Source organism: Heterodontus francisci, chromosome 1 (genome assembly GCF_036365525.1).
Source record: "Heterodontus francisci isolate sHetFra1 chromosome 1, sHetFra1.hap1, whole genome shotgun sequence".
NCBI lineage: Eukaryota > Metazoa > Chordata > Chondrichthyes > Heterodontiformes > Heterodontidae > Heterodontus > Heterodontus francisci.
In genome coordinates, this window is record NC_090371.1 from 103,561,755 (window position 1) to 103,581,305 (window position 19,551).

Consider the following 19,551-nt stretch of genomic DNA (forward strand, 5'->3'; position numbering starts at 1 on the left):
CTGAGCAGGAGCATAAGGGAGCAGAACACAGAAGAGAGCACGAGGGGAGAGCGGAACACACCTCCGGCCACCACTCACTTGGTTACCCTTGACCTCAAGGCCCTGGGCAGTCGCCCACCTGCGTCACGGACCCCCCAGAGGTCCATGAACCCCAGTTTGAGAACTACGGAGCTAAAAACTATGGTAATTCATTTACAAAATAATCTGTATGGTTCACAGGTTGTGCAGAGATTTGATAAATTTTTCAGTAAAATCAAATTAATTATTTTCAATTAATTTATTAGAGGCAAAATAGCTTTCAGTAGTTTCATCAGTAAAGCAACAGTAGATGTAGTACAACTTTGCATTAACATTTATACAATTTTACTACAGCAGTACATTTACTTTTTCCAGAGAATACAGTTGGTCATTCTTTTGACACCAAGAGGTAGAACACAAGGTTCATAACTGCAGCTAAATTGCCAACCTCAACAACAGGAAAGTACATACATTCCTGTTAGAATGGTGACTTTAGAAACAGCTAGCTTAAACCAGAATACTCTTACACACTGTCCAGCAGCAGTAAGAACATTGATAGAGGTTTGGAAATAGGTCACCATGCCACTTCATGGCTAAGGAATGGTACAAGGAAGAAAAGATGAAACAAAACATCAGATAAAAAAGTTCTGCCACTTGTATTTTACAAAAATTAGGAATGAAGTCTCCAAATAGAGTACAAACTTCATGTGGACTATTTTGAGGCAAATAAAAAAATATACATGCAGTATTTGAATAATGTAACAATACAATAAAATGAAGTATGTTCAGTGATTGAGACTGAATACAGTAGATGACAGCACTTAGTCAGCAGCCTCAAAGGCATTTAACAAATTAGATCAAACTGTTGAAGTTAAAACTCGTCGAGTGAATGTTTTCAACTGTGCAAAACCTACAAAATGAAAGTCTGTGCAATTACCAAACATTAGTTAACTAAATAAAGTCATTCCCACAGACACTCATTTATATTGGAACATAAAATAATTTTAACTACTGTGCTGAAGTTTCCCAGCGCAACAGAGATCAAACCTTTACCTGCTCAGTACATTGTGGCAGACATGTTCTTTCTTATATAGAAGGGGAGAGGGAAAAGAAATATATTGGGCAAGAATTTTCTCTCAGGGCTGTTCACTTGCACATGCATAGATACTTTGGGATTTTGCCCTGGAACTTACTGTCAATTAAGGCCAAAAAGCACAGCACCCTTTAGAGAGTATCTGGGACCTGTGAATAAAATGGAGATTTTCAAATCCTTAACCAATCAGATTTAAGAATTGTTACTGAACCGCACTGCGTCTGAACCAGGAACTGCCGTTAGAATATTGAATTCTGTCAAATTAGGTACAGAAAGCGAAAAATTAAAATGGGAAAGAATGTTTAGATTGAGAGAGATGAGACAACAGTAAAAAAAATTATTCAATTAAAAAAAAAAATCAGAAATAAATTAAAATCTGAAGGAATGAGACTGCACACTTATAAAAGTTAATTTTCAGTGCCAGAAAGGTTGTTAAAAGGATACATACACAAGTCCAAATGCTTTTTGGCGAGTTTACTTCTTATCTATGAAGCAAGTGCAGCAACGTTATGCCACTCAATATATTTGAATGGGGAGCCAGATGGCAAAATGCCATTTCAGGAATCTTTTGCAGGAAGATCACATCTCAGACAGCAAGATCCGGATTTCTGCATTGAACTGCGCATGTGTGGTTACCAGAAATTGCTGCCCGATTTCAATGTAAATAGTGGTGACAGCTGTTAGCCTCAACATTATTTCTACTGCAAAATCCAGCTCATTGTGCCAACGTTAGAAGTACACTGCTCGTAATCTCCAATATTTCCTTCGTATCCCCATACCAAGATAAACTGTCAGAACAATAATATAGTGACCTTGTGGCAAAGCACAGTAGTGCATTAATACACTGTATGTAGGTCCTTTCATACAGTAGTTTCCCCACACAACAAATTCCCAATATCAGCCAAACTATCAGGAGTCGATTGCTCTCCAAGGAGAGGAGAAAAGCATAAGAGAGCAAAAAAAAAGTCTTGCACCTCATGGTAGCTAGCTCAAGGGCAGCAATGGCAGCTAAGAAGCAGTCCTGATGAAAGGTCATCGACCCAAAACATTACTTCTGTCTCTCTCTGCTAAGCATTTTCCAGCATTCTCTGTTTTTATTTTAAGTTTCCAGCACTTGCAGTATTTTGCATGTTATATTGTCAGATTAGAAGCAGGTTGTTAGCCACTCGTTACCAGAGAGGTGTAGGACCAATTCCAAGCTTAAGAGAGTGTTATTAGAGAAGTACAGTCGATGAATCTGTCCATTACGGCTAATAGCTTGTAAATCACATGTTGTGCACCTGCGATGCCTTCCCTGGTGGGAGCATGGAGTAGACCTTAAGTGTGTGGTGGGGTTGGAGAAGTAACAAAACAAAGTTCAAGCTGAATCTTTAATGGGACTAAGCTAACCTATGTACTTCCATTGAGAGCTACTTCCCCAATAATAGACACAGTCGATGCTTTTAGGCCACTTGCTAGAAATGTTTATCATTAACTTCAGCACATAATGGAAAAGTGAATTGGGAACAAATGGAGTTTTAAAAAATTATTTCCCTGAATGTCTACGATGCCGGCAAGGCAGCAGTTATTGCCCATTCCTAGTTTCCCTTCAGGCATTAAGATTCAACTACTTCGTGTACGGTTGGAGTCATATAGACTGTAAAAAAGTACTGTAGATGCTGGCAATCTGAAATGAAAGCAGAAAATGTTAAGAGACACTTAGCTGGTCAGGCAGCATCTGTGGAAAGAGAAACAGAGTTAGCGTTTCAGGTTGATGACCTTTCATCAGAAACAGAAAAAGTTAGAGATGTAACAGATTTTAAGGAAGTACAGAGTCAAGGAAAGTGGAGGGGACAAAAGGGAAGGTCTGAGAAAGGGTGGAAGGCAGGACAGATTACATGACAAAAGGGATGATAGTGCAAAGCAAAAAGAGATGGTAATTGAAGTAAAGAAATAGAAGATGGGTCTCGGGGATGAGTAAATGGGAATAGCAGAATCATCACCAACAGCTGCCATCAAAAAAAAAGGGGCAGAGGTTTTGATCTGAAATTGTTGAACTCACTGTTGAGTCCGTAAAGCTGCAGAGTGACTAATCAAAAAATGAGGTGCCGTTCTTCAACTTTATGTTGAGTTTCATTGAAACCATGTAGCAGGCTGAGGACTGAAAGATCAGCGTGGGACTGGGGCGCAGAATTAAAATGACAGGGCACCAGAAGCTCAGGATCATACTTTTGGACTGAAAGGAAGTGTTTCGCAAAGCGGTCACCCAATCTGCATTTGGTTTCCCCAGTGTAGAGAAGACCGCATCGTGAGCAGTAAGTACAGTATACTAAATTGAGAGAACAAGAAAATTGCTGTTTTACCTGGAAGGAGTGTTTGGGATCCTGGAAAGGGAGGAAGTAAAAAATAATTCAGGTGTTGCATCTCCTGTACTTGCATGGGAAGGGGACGGGGGTGTTGGTTGTGATTGAGGCATCTACAGGGTGCCATGGAAGAAACAGTCCCTTTGGAATGCTGAAAAATGGAGGGAAGGGGGAAGATTTGTTTGGCGGTGACATAACACTAGAGATGACAGAGGATGATCTGTTGAATGTGGAGGCTGGTGGGGGCTGAAAGGTGAGGACAAGGTGAACCTATTGTCATCTTGGGGTGGGGAGGGGGGTGGGGAAGGGCTGTGAGAAGTGCAGGAAATGGAACAGGCACAGTTGGGGGCCCTCTCAACCACGAATGGGGAGTGAATCATCGGTTGAGGAAAAAGAAAAACATATCAGAACCACTGGTATAGAAGGTGCCATTATTAGAACAGGTGCAACGAAGACTGAGAAACTGAGAGAATGGAATAGAGTTCTTACAGGAAGCGGAGTGGGAGGAAATGTAGTCAAGATAGCTGTGGGAGTCAATAGGCTTATAGTTGATATTGGTTGACAAACTATCCCCAGAAATGGAGACAGTGAAGAGTTGGAGATGGACCATGTGAAGGTGAGGGAAGGATGAAAATTGGAAGTAAAGTTGATGAAATTTTCCAGTTTGGGACAAGAACAGGTAACGGCACCCATTTTGTTCCCAAATAAAAGGCTATAGGAACCCGTTTTGGTCCTGTCTTTGCCTGCCTTTTCATGTAATTTGTGGAACATTCTTTGTTCCAGTCCTACTCAGGCCCACTCCCACACCTCTTTTTCATTGATACATTACGTTGATAACTGTAACAGTGCCGTTACCAGCTCTTGTTCCAAACTGGAATTTTTTTTTAAAAATCAATTTTGCTTTCAACTACCTCCCTTTCCTCACCTTTACATGATCCGTCTCCAACTTGTCCCTTCCCTTCCTCAACTTCACTGTCGCCATTTCAGGGGATAGGCTACTGACCAATATCCATTATAAGCCCATTGATTGCCACAGCTACACTTACCCCGCACACCCCCCCCTCACCCACCCACCATGGTTGACAGGGCCCTCAACCGTGTCCATTCCATTTCCTGCAATTCTGCTCTCAGTCCTTCCACTCCCTTTCTGAAGCACAGTAGGATTCCCCTTGTCCTCAATTTCCACCTCACCAGCCACCACATCCAACAGATCATTCTCCTCCATTTCCAGCGTGATCTTCCCCTCCGTTCCCATTTCAGCATCCTGAATCGACCCTTCCCTCCACAATACCCTGGTCCATTCCTCAAATCACTCCCAATAATGCCTCCCCTTCCCATGCCAGTGCCCTTTCTACTGCACAGAGCCCCAAACACTCCTTCCAGGTGAAACAGCAATTTACTTGTACTTTTTTCAATTTAGTATACTGTATTCGCTGCTCACGATGCGGTCTCCTCTATGTTAGGGAGGCAAAACGTGGATTGGATAACAGCTTTGCAGAGCACCTCTGTTTGGTCTGCAAACATGACCCCGAACTTCCAGCAGCCTGTCATTTTAATTCTCCCTCCCACTCCTAATCTGGCCTCTCCATCCTTGGCCTGCAACACTGTTGCCGTGAAGCTCAACGCAAGTTTGAGGAACAGCATCTCATCTTTCAATCAGGCACTTTACAGGCTTCCAGACTCAATATTGAGTTCAACCATTTCAAATCACAATCTCTGCTACCCATTTTTTTCCAGATGGCAGCTGTTGATGATTCTGCTACTCCCATTCACACCTCCTCTAGACCCATCTTTTGTTTCATTACTTGTCCTGTTACCATCTGCTTTTGCCTTGCACCATCATCCCTTTATGTCTTTTAAACTCCCTTGCCTTCCACCCTATCAAAGATCTTCCCTTTCGTTCTTTCTTCTTCCACCCCTTTTCCCTGTCTCTGTAACTTGCTAACTCTAACATTTTCCAGTTTTGATGAGAGGTCAATGATCTAAAATGTTAATTTTGTTTCTCTCTCAACAGATGCTGATTCACAGCTTGACCATGCTGTGTGAGGGTGGGTAAGATTTCCTTCCCTGAAGGTCATTAGTGAAAGCGTTTTTTTGTTTGTTTAAATGACAATCCAGCAGTTTTCATGTAATTGTTCTGGTGCCAGTCCACAAATTCCCGATTCTTGAATTCAGATTCACAATATGCCATTGTAAGATTTGAACTCATAAGCTCTAGGTTGCTAATCCGGTTCCAGAAACTCTCGGTTACTGTACCTTCCAAGAGGCATCTAGTCTACCAATTCCAACTGGGATTAAGTTAGCATAAAAATTAACACTGAAAATAGGGCCCAAAATGTGTCAACATTTTTTGCCTACAGTTCATCAATAGCTAGATGCATAATACTTACATTTCTGCTCTGTCAAACAATTTGCATTCAACACTTAATGGTTTTTAATCAAATTGAAACTTTCTATATATAGTATCCAATGAGTAAACTTAGAGTAAATAGCTTCTCCTAAATTTCAGACTCAGTTATTTATACTCATTAAGTAACAGTATTTAGAGAATTCTACTAAAATATAATACAATGTAACAAATATTTTTTTAGCACCGAGGATCTCCAAACTCCACGGACATAGAATTGAAAACAGAGGACAGTAACCGAGAAATTCTCACAGTAGCAGGAGCTACAAGATTTTACATCCGGAAACTCCGCGTTCTATGAAATGGCTGGAATGATTTCTTCATTGTGAAAAACATGAGCTGTGGTCTGAGCTTTGGTTTTTCAGGGAAAAGTACTGTCTCACTATCAGTTGTTGGAAATCGTTTTTTGTAAATATCAGGATAGGACTTCTGAAACTGAAAGAAAAAGAGAGAAACTGTTTACAATAAGGACCAAATTGTACTAAACCAATACTGCATTGGTTTACAAATTAAAATTTAAATAATTTATATTCATAACACACCACAAAGCAACGTGTAGCTTTCCTTCACTAGAAAACAAATGGCCAGTGTGTTACTCTTCAGGCCACTCTTCGCTCTTACAAATGAATTAGTGGCATTCTAATGGATGACAGAGCTATTGGGTTCACCGGCATTGTGAAATTTATCAAATCCCTGTTCTGGGTATTACAGGGAATAGATTCGCAATTATCTATCTAGGGCTTGGTGCTTACCATAGGATGGCAGATAGGCAAGCAGCTGTCTTTGAAACTCCTCACCTCCAACTGCAGGGACCACTGTTTCATGGGGTATGATTTGTGCCCCCGTAGTTGTCAGGAAGATGGTGACATTGCACACACACATTTTGTTGGTTATGCTTCTCACCATATCACTTAAGAGTAACTCCTAGTACCTGTTGTCCACCCAGCTAGTACTCAAACTCATGTTGACTGTCATAACTGACTTGATGGCTCCAAGATGATGCACACTGCTATGCAAGATCATAGCCAAGTCAATACTCTGTGGTGAGCACATGAGCCAGTCAGGCCTGCAGCAGTTCAAATGATTGGCCAGACAGCCTTGCTCACTAACAGAACCTGGAAGAGTAGACCAGTCACTGGGAGCTTGAATTCTTCCCACTCTGCTCCAGATAATCCTGCAAGTAAATGCCATAATAGGTGCAGTGGTACAAACTAGGGCAGCAGTGGGAAGCCTGCAAAATATCTAATGATAAGCTGTGTGGTTTTAGAGGGTTAAACTCCATCAGTAATTCTGAACATAGTTGGGGGTCTCAAGGTGAGTGTAAGTGATGAGAGTGACTGCCCTTGACATCAAGGCAGCATTTGACCAAGTATGGCTTCAAGGAGCCCTAGCAAAACTGGAGTCAATGGGAATCAGGGGGGGAAAACGCTCCACTTGTTGGAGTCATACCTAGCGCAAAGGAAGATGGTTGTGGTTGTTGGAGGTTGATCATCTCAGGTCCAGGACATCACGGCAGGAGTTCCTCAATCTAGTGAGCTAGGCCCAACCATCTTCAGCTGCTTCACAATGACCTTCCCTCCATTATAAGGTCAAAAGTGGGGATGTTAGCTGATAATTGCACAATGCTCAGCACCATTCACGACTCCTCAGATAATGAAGCAGCCCATGTCCATATGCAGCAAGACCTGGACAACATTCAGGCTTGGGCTGATAAGTGGCAAGTAACTTTTGTACCACACAAATGCCAGGCAATGACCATCTGCAACAAGAGAGAATCCAACCATCTCCCTTTGACATTCAATGGCATTACCATCGCTGAAACCCCACTATCGACATCCTGGGGGGCTCACCATTGACCAGAAACTGAACTGGACCAGTCATATAAGTACTGTGGCTACAAGCACAGGTCAGAGGCTGGGATCTCTGCGGCAACTAACTCACCTCCTGCCCCCCCAAAGCCTGTCCACCATCTACAAGACACTAGGCAGGAGTGTGATGGAATACTCTCCACTTGCCTGGATCGGTGCAGCTCCAACAACACTCAAGAAGCTCGACACCATCCAGGACAAAGCAGCCCGCTTGATTCGCACCAGCCCCACTCCCCGGCTCGATCCCGGTATCCCTACAAGTTCATTTCTCTCAGGTGAACATCCAACTTCCTCTTGAAGTCATTAATTGTCTCCACTTCCACCCTTGTGGGCAGCGAGTTCCAGGTCCTTAACATCTGCTTCCTCACATTCTCCCTGCATCTTTTGCCCAAAACTTTCAATCGGTGTCCCCTAGTCCTGGGGGGGGGGGGTGGTAGGAGAGGTGGAGAGAGACGAGAGCCGTACAGAGTGTGCACGGGAGAGCGAGGTCTCTCCTGACAGATGGACATCTATCCAGAATACTGTGCATCGCTACATCAAGTGTGCGAGCAGAGATTGACTACTTATACAAACAAAAACGATGCCAGGTCTCTCACTAAATAAGTTTTCAATATAGTGACAAGAAAGTAAGTTAATAAATTAGTCTTCTCATTTAAAGCTTCTCACAAAAAATGCACATTTGCTGTTGTTTTGATAGCAAGATAAATTTTTAATGCCTTTATCTTTCTGAAATTTGCTCACCAGCCCCTATGTAGGGCAAAAATTGTAATGTGGCCCCCCCACCATGCAAAAAGGTTGGACACCCCTGATCTACAAGATGCACTGCAGCAACTCACCAAGGCTCCTTAGACAGCACCTTCTTAACCTGTGACATCTACCACCTAGAAGGACAAGGGCAGCAGATGCATGGGAACACCACCCCCTACAAGTTCCCCTACAAGCCACACACCATCCTGACTTGGAAGTATATTGCTGTTCTTCCATTGTCGCCAGGTCAAAATCCTGGAACTCCCATCCTAACAGCACGATGGGTGTACCTACACCACATTGACTGCAGCAGTTCAAGAAGGCAGCTCACCACCACCTTCTCAAGGGCAATTAGGGATGGGCAATAAATGCTGACCTAGGCAGCAATGCTCACATCCCATGAAAGAATAAAAAAACTCTCAGGACTTGAGCAAATTTGCTTCCCTATGCATTCACAGGTGTAGATATTTTAGTAAACTGGATGACAGGAAACTGAGCGAGAGGAAACAGAGAGTAGTGGTTAATGGATGCTTTTTGGCTCGAGAAGGTTTGTAGTGGAGTTCCACAGTGTTGGGACCATTGGTCTTCTTGATATATATAAATGACCTAGACCTTGGTGTACAGGACACAATTTCAAAATTTGCGAATGATACAAAACTTAGAACAATTGTGAACTGTGAGGAGGACAGTATAGAAACATCAGAAGGACATAGACAAGCTGGTGGAATGGGCGGACAGGTGACAGGTGAAGTTCAATGCAGATAAATGTGAAGTAATTCATTTTGGTAGGAAGAACATGGACAGACAATATAAAATAAAGGATACAACTCTAAAGGGGGTGCAGGAACAGAGGGACCTGGATATATATGTGCATAAGTCATTAAAGATGGAAGGACAGGTTGAGAGAGTGGTCAATAAAGCATACGGTATCCTAGGCTTTATTAATAGGGGCATAGAGTACAAAAGCAAAGAGGTTATGTTGAACTTGTATAAGACACTAGCTCAGCCTCAGCTGGAGTATTATGTCCAGTTCTGGGCACAACATTTAAAGGAAAGATGTGATGGCATTGGAGAAAGTGCAAAAAAAGATCCCTGGAACCATTCTCATGAATGAGGAACTACATTTACGAAGATAGACTGGAGAAGTTGGGACTGTTTTCAATGGAGAAGAGAAGGCTGAGAGGACATTTGATAGCGGTATTCAAAATAATGAGGGGTTTGGACAGGATAGATAGGGAGAAACAGTTCCTACTCTTGAAAGGATCAAGAGAGGGCACAGATTTAAGGTAATTGGCAAAAGAAGCAATGGCAACATAAGGATAAACATTTTTATGCAGCGAGTGGTTAGGATCTGGAATTCACTGCGGTGGTAGCAGGTTCAATCAAAACATTCAAAAGGGAATTAGATAGTTCTCTGAAAAGGAAGAATGTACAGGGTTATGGGGAGAAGGCAGGGGAAATGACACTAAGTGAATTGTTCACTCGGCGAGCCAGCGAAGACACGATGGGCCAAATGACCTCCTTTGGTGCTGTAACAATTCTGTGATTCTGGGTATCACAATGGGTGGATTGTCTTATGAGGAAAGATTGGACAGGCTAGGCCTATATCCGCTGGAGGTTAGAAGAGTAAGAGGCGACTTGATTGAAACATATAAGATCTTGAGGGGTCTTGACAGGGTGGATGTGGAAAGTATGTTTCCTCTTCTGGGACAATCTAGAACTAGGGGTCACTGTTTAAAAACAAGGGGTTTCCCATTTAAGAAAGAGATGAGGAGAAATATTTAGTCTCAGAGGGTCGTGAGTCTTTGGAACGCTCTTCCTCAAAAGGAGGTGGAAGCGGAGACTTTGAATATTTTTAAAACAGAGGTGGATAGATTCTTTATAAGTAAGGAGGTGAAAGGTTATTGGGGGTAAACGGGAATGTGGATTTGAGGTTACAATCAGATCAGCCATGATCTTATTGATAGCGGAGCAGGCTCGAGGGGCCGAGTGGCCTACTCTTGCTCCTAATTTGTATGTTTGTATGTGACATGATGATGAGCCATATGGAGCAGGTACATTCCAGGTTTGATCTCCAATCTCAGTTGAGATAACTGATTGCAGCTTGAGCAGCAGCAAGTACGCTAGTTAAATACAGTAACCCTGGGCTCGACAGGCAAGAAAATAAAAATTTCGTGAAAGGTGCAATGTAAGGACTAAAGAATCCAATCTTTTTACTGTGACTAATGAACAAGTGCAACGATGCAGATGCTGGGGCTTTACAAAGCATGGAAATGACAACCATGTGCAGAACACAGCCTATTTGCAATGTCGTCATATTTGTGTGCTAGACACATGATTTTCCCAGAACCAATCAAGCTGGAATTTAATCTTCATTATGCACCCTACACATAAAGTAAGATAAAAATGCCCAATTTTTAGGGGAGGGAAGGGGAAATCTCTATATATTCTGGATTAAAAATATTTTAGTAATGTTCTAAAATGAATGACAGAATTGAGTTCTTAAATGGTCTACCTGCTTTAATTTCTTCTTCTTCTCTTTAACAGACATGCTTTTATCCATTATTATTTCTTCCAGCAGTGCTTCAACAGCAGCTTGAGAACTTCTTTGTTCTTTAAAATCTTCAGTACTAATCTGATGACATGAGATGTGGGAAGCCAGCATAGCATCAGCGTCAGCACCTGCATACTTTATCTGGGAAAAAGAAAACAAAAGGCTAAGTTCAAGAACCCTGTCTGATGAATGTTTAATTTTTGAAGCTGTAAGCAAGAGTTTCAACATAGTTTAAAGTTCAACATAGTTTGCATGTTGTTTTCCAATATTATTCCTTTCAAATGAAAGAATACTGCCGCTTCACACTTAGTCTGAAATCAAAAGCCGTTTAAAGTACCTGAACTCTTCGGAGGTGGGCTAAATATTCCTCTACTGCATTTTGCAGATGCTCAGGAACTCTTAAAATATCTTGGTAATGGTCCATCATAAAACTGACAAGTCTAGTAGCTAGTAATTCATCAAGGTCCACTTCATCCTCTGAACACAGGATACAGCGAGAGAAGGTTTGAATCATCTTCAAAAGAAAATAAGGTTTTTAAAAGTACAGGTTAGAGATTGAAAACTGAATTTCATGGGTTGTGATTTGAAATGTTGCAAGCTCCTCAAGAGGAAATTTGTGTAGCAGTAGTTTTAGACATAAGAGTCATTAGATACTGGAGATGTTTGACAAGGGCCAAGTAAAGAGAAAGGACAAATCTGGCAAAGCCAACCACTGGCTCATTAGCATAACTCAGGGGTCAGCAACCTTTTTTTTTTAACCTGAAGAGCCTTTTAAAAAAAAAATTGCCGAAAATAAAAACTAATGAGAGCCGTGAGACACAATTTTTGAATTCCAAACCAAATAATTGGCAAATTGCCAATTGTCTTGGTAGAATGCATAATTTTCATATATAATAAATAAAATACATGTATTGAATTTATGTATCAATAGAATGGAAAAATAACAAAATTAAACTAGACCTACCTCTGAATTATCACTTTTTTGACATTTTTTTACCATAATTTAGTAGCTAAAGTCATCTTTAAAACAAACTATAACTTAAGATGCGTCAAAATAAGAATTTTTTTGGCTATTGATTCTCGTCATCAAAAAAGCTTCTAATAGCACATTCAGAATAAATTTATCATCTCAGCTTTACTAGAAACAATAATGGTCGCAACCATAAACCTATTATCTATAACTATGGTGTAGATATACCACTTGAACAGGTTTGTTTAGAGGATGATGATGCCTTTCATTAAAATAATCATTTGAAACCGTAAAGTGCAACTTAATGATTAGCTTTTTATCCCCACGATAAAAACACGGCTCTTACTTTTCTTAACTTTTTTTCAGGCTTTTTCCATGTTAATGCAATCCAACTGTAAAAGGTTGGGAGCCAGAAATGAGATGTTAAAGAGCTGCAGGTAGCAGATCCCTGGCATAAGGTGAAATAATGAAATCCATTTAAAGAGTTGGCTAGTGGAGCATCTATATAACGATGGATTAATAAGAAACAGTCAACCCGGATTCCGAAGGTGAAGATTTCTAGTTGGAAAATTTCTTGACTTATTTGCAACACCCTCAAAAGTAAATAGTCATCAAAGAGTAGACAGCAATGAGTAATGTAGAAAATGGAACTCTCTTTGTAGCTCTGACTCTCTGCCTTGTGGTCTTGGCTAGAAGAGTGAAATCACAGAACTACCCTGACAGAGTGTCCTGATAAGAGATGTAAGGCTTGATTTTCAAAAGCCCATGGGGGACGAGGTCGGTTATGGGTTCGCTTTGAAAATAGCTCTCCCGGTTGGCATGCCAATTTTCTGACGCCTCTGGAATGCTCTTCTATCTTCAAAGTGGTGGGGGTGGGATGGGGGGGTGGGGGTGCCAGCAACCCGCTCGCCTCCAATTAACAGCCTGTTAAGCTCCTTGAAGAGCTTGTTAGCGGGCTGGGGAGGGCCAGAAGTAGATTTCCAGAGTGGAGGCCGGGAAAAACAAACGGTCTGGTGCACACAAGTGCTCAGCTGTCGGGAGCAATGAGAGAAGCCATTATCTCATGTGGCTAATGAATAAAGGTAATGGACAAAAGGCGTGATTCAAACTGTGGGCCAAGTACCTTCCAATTGACCATTTGGCCACTTGTTTGCACCGGGATGCTGCTGGCCCTCTGATCTCTTGCCTGCAAAACAACGGAAAGCCCCGTCATGGCTGCCGTCTTCCTTTGAGCATTGCAATCTGAAGCCAGACCCTGCCTCCATGCAGTGCCCTGTGCCACTAATTGGGTGCCAAGCTTGCATGCTGACGCGGCGCAGGGTCGGGACCAAGGAATGATCCCAATCCCAGATTGAAAATAAAGCCCGTAGTGTCAGACAAAGAGGAAGTGTTAACTTGCAATATCAGAGTTAGTGTTTCAACACCCATTTATGTAAATGACCATGATCCAGAAATACAAACATACGAATTAGGAGCAGGAGTAGGCCACTGGGCACTTCAAGCCTGCTCCGCTATTCAATGAGCTCATGACTGAACTGATTACTCCACATTTCCAACTACCCCCGATAACCTTCCACCCCCTTGCTTATCAAGAATCTGTCTACCTCTGCCTTAAAAATATTCAGAATCTGCTTCCACCGCCTTTTGAAGAAGAGAATTCCAAAGACTCACGACCAGAGAAAAAAATTTCTCCTCATCTCTGTCTTCAATGGGCGACTCCTTATTTTTAAACAGTGGCCCCTAGTTCTAGATTCCTCCACAAGGTGAAACACCCTTTCCACATCCACCCTGTCAAGACCCCTCAGGATCTTATATGTTTCAATCTAGTCGCCTCTTACTCTTCTAAATTCCAGAGGATACAGGCCTAGCCGGTCCAATCTTTCCTCGTAAGACAGCCCACCCATTCCAGGTATTAGTCTAGTAAACCTTCTCTGTACTGCCTCCAATGCATTTACATTCTTCCTTAAATAAGGAGACCAATACTGTACACAGTACTCCTGATGTGGTCTCACCAAGGCCCTGTTTAGCTGAAGCATAACCTCCCTATTTTTGTATTCAATTCCCCTCGCGATAAATGATAACAAAGAACAAAGAACAAAGAAAATTACAGCACAGGAACAGGCCCTTCGGCCCTCCAAGCCTGCGCTGATCCAGATCCTCTATCTAAACCTGTCGCCTATTTTCTAAGGGTCTGTATCTCTTTGCTTCCTGCCCATTCATGTATCTGTCTAGATACATCTTAAAAGACGCTATCGTGCCCGCGTCTATTAGCTTTCCTAATTACGTGCTGTACCTGCATACTAACCTTTTGCAATTCACGCACTAGGACACCCAGATCCCTCTGCACCTCAGAGCTCTGCAATCTCTCACCATTTAGATAATAGGCTTCTTTTTTATTCTCCCTGCGAAAGTGGACAATTTCATACTTTCCCACATTATACTCCATTTGCCAGGTCTTTGCCCACTCACTTAACCTATCAATATCCTTTAGTAGCCTCCTTATGTCATCTTCACAAGTTACTTTCCTACCTATCTTTGTGTCATCAGCAAATTTAGCAACCATACCTTCGGTCCCTTCATCTAAGTCATTGATATAAAATGTAAAAAGTTGAAGCCCCAGCACTGATCCTTGGGGCATACCAATCGTTACACCTTGCCAACCAGAAAATGACCATTTATGTCTATTCTCTGTTTCCTGTTAGCTAGCCAATCTTCTATCCATGCCAATATGTTACCCCCTACACCTTGAGCTTTGTGGCACCTTATCAAATGCCTTCTGGAAATCTAAGTACAATACATCCACCGTTTCCCCTTTATCCACAGCACACGTAACTCCCTCAAAGAACTCCAATAAATTAAACATGATTTCCCTTTCACAAAACCATGTTGACTCTGCCTGATTACCTTGATTTTTTCCAAATGCCCTGCTATACCGTCTTTAATAATAGCTTCCAACATTTTCCTCAAGACAGATGTTAAGCTAACTGGCCTGTAGTTTCCTGCTTTCTGTCTCCCTTCCTTTTTGAATAAAGGAGTTACATTCGCTATTTTCCAATCTAACGGAACCTTCCCCGAATCTAGGGAATTTTGGAAAAAACTGTTCAATTCATCTGCAATCTCCTCATTATCCATTATTAATTCCCCAGACTCACTTTCTATAGAACCAACGCTCACTTTGTTAACTCTTTTCTTTTTTAAATATCTATAGAAACTCTTACTATCGGCCTTTATATTTCTAACTAGCTTTCTCTTGTACTCTAATTTTACTTTCCTTATCAATCCTTTAGTCATACTTTGCTGTTTTTTATATTCTGTCCAATCTTCTGACCGACCTCCCATCTTTGCACAATTATAGGCTTTTCCTTTAAGTTTGATACTATCTTTAACTGTTTTAGTTAACCACGGATGGTGGGTCCCACCCTTGGAATTTTTCTCTCTCGTTGAAATGTATCTATTCTGTGTATTCTAAAATATCCTCTTAAATGTCTGCCACTGCATCTCTATTGACTTATCCTTTAACCTGATTTGCCCATTCACTTTAGCTAGCTCTGCTTTCATGCCCTCATAATTGCCCTTATTTAAGTTTAAAATACTGGTCTTGGACCCATTCTTCTCTCCCTCAAACTGAATGTAAAATTCAATCATATTATGATCGCTGTTACCTAAGGGCGCCTTAACTAGGAGGGCATTAATTAATCCTATCTCGTTGCGCAATACCAGGTCTAGTGCAGCCTGCTTTCTGGTCGGCTCCAGAATGTATTGTTCCAAGAAATTATCCCGAAAACATTCTATGTACTCCTCATCTAGGGGGCTACCTCTGCCCATTTGATTTTTCCAGTCTACATGTAGGTTAAAATCTCCCATAATTATCATCATACCTTTCTGACAAGCTACCATTATTTCTTCCTTTATACCCCGTCCTACAGTGTGATTAATGTTAGGTTGGCTGTACACCACTCCCACAAGTGACTTCTTGCCTTTATGATTTCCTATCTCTACCCAAACTGCTGCTACATCCTGGTCTCCTGAACTTAGCTCATCCCTCTCTATTGCGCTAATACCATCATTCATTAACAAAGCTACCCCTCCACCTTTTCCTAGCTTCCTAAATGCCATGTACCCTTCAATATTCAGGTCCCAATCTATGTCGTCCTGCAGCCATGTCTCCGTAATGGCTATCAGATCATACTTATTTATTTCTATTTGTGCTCTCAGTTTATCTGTTTTGTTTTGAATGCTACTTGCAGTCAGATACAGCGCCTTTACTTTTGTCCTTTTATTATTTTTGTAACCTCTAGCCTTATCTGTTGATTTGCTCTTAGGTATGCACGCTCTGTCCCTTCCTGTCACAGTGTGTTTATCATTTCCCATGTTAATACCTTTCTCTCTTGCCTTGTCTCTACTCCTTGATTTACCATATCTTCCCAGGTTTGATCCCTTGCCCCCACTATTCAGTTTAAAACACTCTCTACTCCTTAGTTATGCAGCTCACTAGAACACCAGCCCCAGCATGGCTCAGGTGTAGACCGCCCCAATGGTACAGCCATCACTTTTCCCAATACTGGTGCCAGTGCCCCACGAACTGGAACCCACTTCTACCACACCCGTCTTTGAGCCACGCATTCATTTCTCTAATCTTATTTGCCCTATGCCAATTTGCACACGGCTCAGATAATAATCCAGAGATTATTACCTTTGAGGTTCTGCTTCTTAATTTGGTGCCTAGTTCCTCATACAATGCAGAACCCCTTTCCTTGTCCTGCCTATGTTGCTGGTACCTACATGGACTACAACGACTGGATCCTCCCCCTCCCACTGCAAGTTCCTCTCCAGCCCTGAGCAGATGTCCCGAGCCCTGGCGTGGGCAAGCAACACAGTCGTCTGGACTCTCACTCTTTGCTGCAGAGAACAGTATCAATCCCCCTAACTATATTGTCCTCAACTACCACTACATACCTTGAATGGCTTCGTCCACTTGAATGGCTTCCTGTAGCATGGTGCCATGCTCAGGTTGCTCATCCACCCTGCAGCCCCCACTCTCATCCAAACAAGCTGAAAGAACCTCAAACCTGTTAGACAATTGCAAAGGCTGAGGCTCCTGTACTCCTGCCCTCTGGTTCCCCTTACCTGCCTCAGCTGCAGCCACACTCTCCTGTCCCTGACCACTGACCAAATCAGAAGACCCGATCTTAAGGGGTGTGACCGCCTCCTGGTACAAAATGTCCAGGTAACTTTCCCCCTCCCTGATGTGTCACAGTGTCTGCATCTCAGATTCCAGTTCAATGACTCTGAGCCGAAGCTCTTTGAGCTGCAAATACTTACTGCAGATGTGTTTGCCCTGGATCACACTGGCATCCAGGAGCTCCCACATGCTGGAGCCGTGACACATCACCTGACCTGCCGTCCTATATGTGTTTTAATTAACTTCTGAATTATTTTATTCAATTATTTATTTTATTTTCCTTTTATTATATATATTTTATTAAGCTATCCACTAGTTCCTTTACTATTCTAAAGGTTAGGATTAGAATGGACCTTAATCACTTGATAATTGATAATTTAGTATCAGCAAATTTAAAAAACTAAGGGGAGCATTAGAGATGAGGATGTAGTTTGATTACAAATGGATTTCTACCAGTTACGAAAGAAAGAGAAATATCAAATTTTTTTTAAAATAATTCTAAAGTTTTGCATGTTGGGTGAAAATGAACATAGTATATATTAAAGGGAAGATTAGCAGAGGGAGACTTAGAAAAATACACTAATGTGCAGCATCATGCATCTGTGGTGAGAATCCAGCTGCATGTTTACGGCGTGGTAAGCCTTCCTGTTCATGTATACAACAACTTGCATTTATATAATAGAGTAAAAGGTTGAAAAGCACTTTACAGGAATGATTATCAAAAATTTGACAGAGTCATATGAGGGCAAGCAGATGGAGCAAAGGAAATCAGGGATGCACAAGAGGCCAGAATTGGAGAAGCACAAAAATCTTGAAGGGTTGGCAGGCTAGAGAGAGGGAGGGGTGAGGCTAATGATTGTCCTCAAATCCAATCAAATGTCTTCTGAGAAACGATACACATTTACTGTCCCTGTATCAAAAATCTCAAAGTTGTTAAAAATAATTTGACATTAAAAATCTATGCTTGCTTTCCTCGATTAGCCCATGGATTTCTAAATGCTTTCTAACCTTACTTCAAATTATGAATTGTAAAAGATTGCCTATTAGCTTCATTAGACTAATTAGTCTACAGTTACCTGGCTTCTCTTTCTTTACCATCTTGAATAAAGGAATTCTATTAGCTACTCTCCAGTTCCACAGTACAATATGCATATTTGAGGGCTGAAAACTGTGATTTGACTTCTTTTAGTGGCCATTGGTGCATGCCATCATGGCCCAGTAGCTTATTCACCTTCAGGTCTGCCAATTTTTCCAACACCAATTTATTTTCTACAATTAGCCTTAATCATTCCATGCCAGTAACAACTTCTATTTGCATAGCACTTTTAATGTGGTTCACGCCCCAAGCTGCTTCATAGAGCGTCAAACAAAATTTGACACTGAGCTATATAAAGGAGCTGTTAGGATAGGCGACCAAAAGCTTGATCAAAGAGGGAGGTTTTAAGGAGCATCTCATCAAGGAGGAGAGTCTTCGGAGGGGAATTCCAGAGCTTAGAGCCGAGGCACTTGAAGGCACGGCAGCCAATGGTGGAGCAATAAGAATGTTCGTGCACTAGTGGAGTACATCCTCCTCCAGTACACCTACATTCTTATTCTGTGTCAGTTGCATTCATGGGCTGTAAAGTACCTGACAGTACAGATGATCCCAGCAGAATAGGAAAAGCATGAAAAAGGTGCTCTTCCAATACAAAGTTTCATAGGAACAACAAGGCAACTCAGCAGAAACCTGTGGTGGCCGACAAATTAAAATTAATAAAGGGGTTTGGTTTTCTAGCAACATAAATGCAGTATTTTGTGATTGAAGTGGCAAAAATAGGAAGATACAATGTCAAAGAGACCAGCAGACATCATAGCCAGAGTACCACCATTGTGAAACCAAACTTATTTGCAGGATCTGGTACATCTACATGGCAAGGACCATAGGAAAATAACTCTGTCAGCTTCAAATAAGCAGGGAGTCATTTGCATAACTTTCCAATGACCCGCTAGCCATTGAACACCAACTGTCATACTAATGAGGTTGTAGATTCCTTTCATTTGCCACCTTTTTTTTTGCATCCACTCCCAGTTACCTTAAATTGGTTGCATGCTTTTAAATTTTAGCTGTAGCCTTTTAAAGATTTGCTAATGCATATAGTTTCACACGTACCCATGGCAAGCTCTTATCAGGTCCACAATGGGCACATGAAAAATGCTACAAAGGTGACTGGAAAAGTCGAGGAAAAATGAACAGGAAGTTGGTCCCTCTGCTTTGGGTCTGAGACTAGAAAATATACCACATTACGTCCAATATCACACAATTAGCTTATTTTGGTTAGTGACATATTTATTGAATTTTATCTGAAAGTGTTTTCCTCAAATGTCCTTAAT

The 19,551-nt window shown here is 41.6% G+C and overlaps 1 protein-coding gene across 1 annotated transcript in view; it reads right to left on the reverse strand.

Moving 5' to 3' along the window:
* Nucleotides 1–289: 289 nt before the first annotated feature.
* LOC137371371 (DEP domain-containing protein 1B-like) overlaps nt 290–19,551 on the reverse strand; it is a 72,075-nt gene continuing 52,813 nt past the window's right edge. The window contains exons 9-11 of the mRNA XM_068033861.1: nt 11,367–11,543; nt 10,991–11,170; nt 290–6,295 (exon numbers count right to left, since the gene is read on the reverse strand). Of these exons, the coding sequence (XP_067889962.1) occupies nt 6,134–6,295; nt 10,991–11,170; nt 11,367–11,543 (519 nt within the window). The 3' untranslated portion in view covers nt 290–6,133. The remainder of the gene's footprint in view (nt 6,296–10,990; nt 11,171–11,366; nt 11,544–19,551) is intronic.